The sequence below is a fragment of the Trachurus japonicus genome, chromosome 24 (genome assembly GCF_045865225.1).
Source record: "Trachurus japonicus isolate A0001 chromosome 24, Traja_1.0".
Taxonomy (NCBI): domain Eukaryota; kingdom Metazoa; phylum Chordata; class Actinopteri; order Carangiformes; family Carangidae; genus Trachurus; species Trachurus japonicus.
In genome coordinates, this window is record NC_140930.1 from 24536301 (window position 1) to 24542759 (window position 6459).

The 6459-nt window shown below is 41.1% G+C and overlaps 1 protein-coding gene across 2 annotated transcripts in view; it reads left to right on the forward strand.

Annotated features, from left to right (window-relative positions):
* The window catches only part of ino80 (INO80 complex ATPase subunit), a 53547-nt gene extending 47869 nt beyond the window's left edge, over nt 1-5678 (forward strand). Inside the window, exons 36-37 of one of the 2 annotated variants that reach the window (XM_085771535.1) lie at nt 3036-3251; nt 4088-5678. In XM_085771535.1, coding sequence (XP_085627661.1) covers nt 3036-3251; nt 4088-4296 — 425 coding nt within the window. In that variant the 3' untranslated portion in view covers nt 4297-5678. The remainder of the gene's footprint in view (nt 1-3035; nt 3252-4087) is intronic. The other variant, XM_085771536.1, reaches the window with a different exon arrangement.
* Nucleotides 5679-6459: the final 781 nt, after the last annotated feature.

Below are 6459 nucleotides of genomic sequence, written 5' to 3' on the forward strand. Positions count from 1 at the left end.
CATTGGAGTCAATAGACTCAAGACTGCTGCTAGTCTCCAAAAGGGACGGGGCCGTGGAGAAGCCCATGGGACATGTATACAGGAAGCTGACTTGTCATGTGTCATCTTGGTTTCTAAACCGTCTTTGATGTAACCAAGGAATGTACAATTCTGAGTAAATTTTGTATTTGTATTTTAATATTTTCTTTTTATGCAGCTGTATACTTCTACACTCTGTGGCAACTAATATTACAACATTTTCTATTTAGAATATACATGTATGATCAGCATTGTAGTGCCGCATTATGTAATAATGTCATACATTTTCATCTCATGATGTAATAACCCCGCATTTTGTCAAATCTGCCAAATTTTGCTATAAAATTCTTGAAAGCAATATGTAATAAACTTTGCCGCATTTTGTAATGAGTTGTTACGTAATGCACTGAATTATTACATTTTTTTCATAAAAAAAGTACAACACCTGTATTTTGTAATAATTCGGTGCATTATGAAACAACTTATTGCAAAATGCAGCAAAGTTTATTACATATTGTGTTCAAGAATTTTATCACAGATTATTACAAAATACAAAAATGTAATGCTTTAACATAGGTTGTAGTTCGCAGCAGTTTATGAAATAGTTAAAATTAGCTCCACCTTGGCCACCTTTTATTAATATACTATACTGTACACTTGGACTGGAGCCATGGGCCATTTAGTGTAAATAATACTTTTATTTTGGTATGTTGGAGTACCTTTAGCTGGTAATGCTCTAAAATGTTAAAGTTTTGCCAGATTATTACTTACCACCAAGAGAATATCATTAAATTTAAATATATCAATCTACAGAAACAGCAAAGGTAGTCTCTAAAAGTCGAAGGACCCAGATCTATATGGATCCCCAGAAGCTTTAGTTCAACCCCAAAATGCAGGATATTGAAGCTCTTATTGGTTCATAAATGACAGATTTTGGTTCATATTTCTTTTTTCGCCAGTAGTATGACTCCCACTGTCAGTGTTCATGTTTGATGGCTTCCTAAATAACAGTAATCTTGGTGCACGTAACCTCTTCAGATGGCCTTCAGTCTAAAAAGCTGCAGACGTGCCAAGTGAAACATAACCTGTGTGTTATCTGAGAGATAGAGTTATTGTGTTAGAACGACGCTCGGTGCGACTTACAAGGAGGTCGTTCCTCCACACAGAAGTCCGTATGTTCTCTCCACTATCAGGACTGTGTGTTTGAACAGGCTGGTGTCCATTCAGACAAGTGGTGTGTTAGCTCACATGTATTATGCAGCTGATTATTTAGATTTATGAGGGTGTTATTTTGTCGTGGTTGCAGTGTTTCAGTATGTTCTGTGCTACAGGATCCAGACAGATATTGAATGTGTTTTGCTTTTTTTTGCCTCCATATCTGAACCTTGGATGTGTTGCTGTACAGTAATCCCTCTTAAATACATGCTGCCTCATTGAAACCCATTAATGATTTTCACTGCCATGCTAAGAGGCTCCTGCCAGTAAGATTATTGATGGCTCCTGCTCGCCTGGGATTCAGATGACGTTATAATAAAAGGTTTGGGAAACAGCATGGAGGTTATAGCATCAGGGAGCAGTCGGAGAACTTGGACAAATAAGTGAAATGGGAGGAAGAGTGAGATTAAGGGCTCTGAAGGGAGGGGAAGAGCGAAGGATTTGTGAAGCGTTGTTTGATCTGTGTCTGTGTGTTAGTGATAGGAAAGGCTCCCCTCCTCCCCTGTAGACAGGTTTCATACCACATGCTTTGAAGGTAAACATGCAGAGAAAATGCAGAGGAGTGGAGACTAGACATGAGGATCGGAGGATCCTGCGTGTTGGTGATAGGACAGGCTCCTCTCCTCCCCTGTAGACGGCTTTTATATGACATGAAACATGCAAAGAAAATGCAGACGGGCGGAGAGACACGAGGAGTCAGGGAGAGGGGAGAGGATACTGGAGGATTAGGATCAAAACCAGAGAGCCAGACACTGGCTCTGATCCCGCATACAGTGGAAAATGAGAGCATGGATCTTATTTTTGCTCAAGTCTGTACTTATGGTAATGATGAGTAATGATTAACGTGTAATAATTTGTCTGTATTACAGTAGAATTACCACAGAGTCCCTGAAAGCCTGGGCTAAAGTCAAGCCAGACACAACATGTGTCCTCCAGTAGAGTATTTCTGCCCACCATGTAATAAACAAATACATAAATAAGTAGTTTAAAGGGATACTTCACCCAAAATCGATAATTCACCAATTTTTTATTCAGTCATGCCAACGAAGGGTTGGGAGAACTTTTGGAGTTATCAAAACACTTTTGGAATTCCGGGGGGGTCCAGCTGGCAACGGATTTTCATATAATGGCGGCGGATAGAGCTCAGTTTTGAATCGTCCAAAACACACACTATGAAACATCCAGATACCTCTATACTGCTCATCTGTACTGACCCAAGTGTCCTGAAGCCGCCACATGAAAAAGTTGTTTGGAAAAAATTCCATGTTTACATCCATGGTTTACAACGATAGGCATTCTAACAATGACGAATGAACAATCTCGCAGCAAATCTCGTGCATGTGCACAAACATCAACAGAGCCACTGGGAGCTACTGCTACAACAAGGCTAAAAACAGATTTCACATTAATTTTTTCCAAACAACTTTTTCATGTGGCGGCTTCAGGACACTTGGGTCAGTATGGACGAGCAGTATGGAGGTATTTGGATGTTTCATAGTTTGTGTTTTGGACGATTCAAAACTGAGCTCTATCCACCGCCATTATATGAAAATCTGTTGCCAGCCAGACCCCCCCTGGAACTCCAAGAGCGTTTTGATAACTCTGAAAGTTCTCCAAACCCTTTGTTGGCATGACGGTGAGTAGATGGTTGGTGAATGATCAATTTTAGGTGAAGTATCCCTTTAAGGCAAAATTTACTGTCATTCCACCAGGAGGATTATTAAAAACAAAAGAAACAGAAAAAGAACAGAAAAACATGGCAAATTAAAATTTTCCTCTCATGCGTTTGCTTCTGTCTTCAGGTGTTTCAGCCTCAGACGCCATCAGTCCCGGCAGAGGCCGGTCGGGGCGGAGCCGGGGGCGGCCTAAAGGGTCAGGAGGCGGGGCCAAGTCTGGAGGAAAAGGACGTGGGCGTAAATCCACGGCGGGCAGCGCGGCAGCCATGGCGGGGGCGATGGCTGGAGCAGCCGCTGCATCAGCTGCAGCTTATGCTGCTTATGGCTACAGTGTTTCTAAAGGTCAGTGGATTGTTGCATCTACTGTCAGTCTTTGTACACACACACTGACACACTGTGTTGTTGCATGTCCTTTATTCATACGTCTGTTTGTGATGGTTGTGGACATGGACTCTGTGTGGTCACAGGCTTCACTCTCCACAGTTTGACATGTTGAGGAACACTTGGTTTTCAGAGAACCAGTAACTGTAGCCAAAGGCTGGCGAAGCTAACCTTGTTTTTCCAAAAACCAAGTTACAATTGAAAGGAGAAGTCTTGTTAACTGACATGTGGGAACATTGTTTCTGTCAAGTACTCAGCCCTGTGTGTGTTTGTGTTTGTGTGGCGTTTTTCTGCCCAGCACCATTCTCAGAACTTCTTGTTGAGCAATTTTGTTGTTGTGGTTAAGAGCTACATTGAGATGTTTTTAAACTAAGATTACAATTTCTGTCAAATAAAAATGTGACAGGCTGCTGTTACTTCAGCCCAGCTGTAGCTGTGTACTCCCATTTTAGAACAACATGATAACTCTAAACAGACTTTGAGTATGTACTAGCAGTATTGGATCAGTTTACTTAAAAACTATTTTTTGCTGAGTGTAATGTTGATTGGCATTTTTTTCCCATGATGCTTTGGCCAAAGCTTAGCCAGCTAGTTGTGGATGAGGCCGCCAAAACAGTTTGCTGGGACATGAAAGAACAAATAAATCTGGCAAAAAAAACCATATCGAGGGGGTGGAAGAAGTAGTCTGCTGTGTTCTGGACATTACAAGTGAACTTATTAAAGTAGAAAATGTGAAAATTGTGGTTCAGTTCTTTTGAAATTCTGTTGAGTTTCTGCTCTGTCCCTATCTTTCCCAGCAGGCCTCGCTGCATCCAGTCCCCTGCAGCCTTCCCTGGGCCGGTCTGGTACCAGCCCTGCCTTCCACCCCAACAGAAGCTCGTCCCCCCAGGCCAAAGGAGGCGCTTCCACCCCGAGCCCACACAAACAGTTGGTCCACAGCCACCACCACAGCAGCCACGCCGCAGTCAGGAAGGGCAAGGGCCCTGGTGGTCCTGGGGCTCGATGATGCACTCACAACGCACTGTACATGCATTAATATGCACACACACACACCCACACACACATAAACTGACCTTCTCTCACTGTGATCCCCACAGACACTGTACGCTTCAACTAATCAATAGGGAGTGCAGTATTTATAGTACCTGGAGGACCATGCTATGTGTGCAGCAACTGAAAGGACCCCTCGACACACACACACACACACACACACAAACACGATCATTTAAAGACACACTTCCTACCAGCCTACACACATCTTGTGTCAGTTTTATTTTCATGTGTCCAGGTCAGTGGACAAGATCTGCCTTGAGTATTTTTGCTTGCATTGTGACAAGAGCATTTCCAAGTTCCTTGTTCCTTTTTGAGAAGACAAACATACTTTTCTACTGTTGACAGGAAGCTCTCTTGATTTGCTACCAGGCGGCAATGTTGCAACAAAGACGTGACCGAACATGTAGCGTAAAGGGCTTTGAAATCCTTGTGTTTGCAGCACAGTGAGGTAAAGGAATTTCTGTCAAATGCACTGAGCCACGTCTTCCGTTTTTTTTTTTTTTGTTGTCGTTGTTGTTGCTGTTATTGATTCTCATACATGCACACTAGGTTATTTAATTGTTCTGTAGATTTGCTCAATACAAACTGGTGGATGATTCTGCATTTCACTGAGCTTAATGTGAACCCACACTTTACCAAACAATGTCTACAGCTTTTCTACTAAAGCTCTTATTTTTGTAATAAAAGATGCAAGTACCCAAACCAACATGGCAGGACTTACTGTTTTGACAAAGAAAATTGTCCATAAAATGTATCCCAGTACAGAAAATAAAATTGATGATATATTTTTTGCCCAATGTGAAAATGAATGAATGAATGATGTACAAATGATACTCCAAAATGAGGGTACTGGTTGATACACCAACGCTGCTAACAGTAAATTTATGAATTCACTCAGATTATTTGGTTGTCTAATATTTAAGTTATTTGAGTTAAGTTAATTGGAATGGGAATTCATGATCATTACGAACGGGATATTCACCTGTAAAACTGTAAAATTTACTGAAGCCATTTTCTATTTTTCAGAAATAGTTTTTGTGATGAGGAGTCTGTGGTTCGCTTTGATGTCATTGATGTTTTAGGAACAGAAAAAAAGGTTTGCATCAGTGTCCTACGTTGAGCACTACATCTGTTATAGGTTTGTTTGTTTTTGTGTTAATAGTGTGATTAAAATATGATGTTCTATATTGATGTACATAATGATGAGAGTGGCTTTTCCTCTGTCTTCTCCCTCATTTGCCTGTCTATTTTTATAGGTTGTGTACATATGGAAAAAAATGCATCTGCCATTTAACTAACAGGAGAAGCCAACTGAAAATAAAAAGAGTGCTAAAATGTTGTATTTGTTGTGTTGCATTGCTCGCGCATTGTTGCTCAACACGAAAGTCTTCGGGCTCAAGAGGAAACTAATCTGTTCATGGAGGACAAAATAATGTGTTCCTCTCCAGACATGTTTTTAACTACACCGCTGTGATGAATTTCCCTTTGGGGATTAATTAGGTAATTCTTGTTCTTATTAATATTCTTCATTAATATTTTATATAACAAAAAAAAAACAATGGACTGATGAAGCAGGAAGCATAACTTCCAGAGAAACAACCTGTTAGTGGATAAGCAAATAGAAACACAAAGGGTTGGGTTTAAAGCAGAAGTAAGCGGAATGTTTGTGTTAATATAAGTCTTAAATAGTTATATCTTCCAACGGCAATCTCTTATATATGGCGTTTGGTCTGAAACACGGGTCTGTCAGTCACTCTGCTCTGCTGTAAGCCGAGGAGAAAACTTTCCTTGTATCCTACAACCTTTATCCAATGAGGAGAGAGAACGGCATAAAGGGGCGGTCCTCTCTGTGTGTGCAGCCAAGGGATGCATGTTAATGTGGTGACGTAGGGACGAGGGCGGGGACTGCTAACTCCATCTGCTGACAGGAAGTTAGCCAAAACGACCAGATCGCTTATTTCTGCTTTAATATGCCCCCGTGCTTGCAGGTTGACTGGTTTGGTTCCTTTATGATCCATGAATCCCTGGCTGCCTGAGTCTACTTTCATGAGATTTTTTTCATGATTTGTTAACAGCCTTTCTTAACTGGTTGAAGGTGTTAGCCTACTAGTAGAGG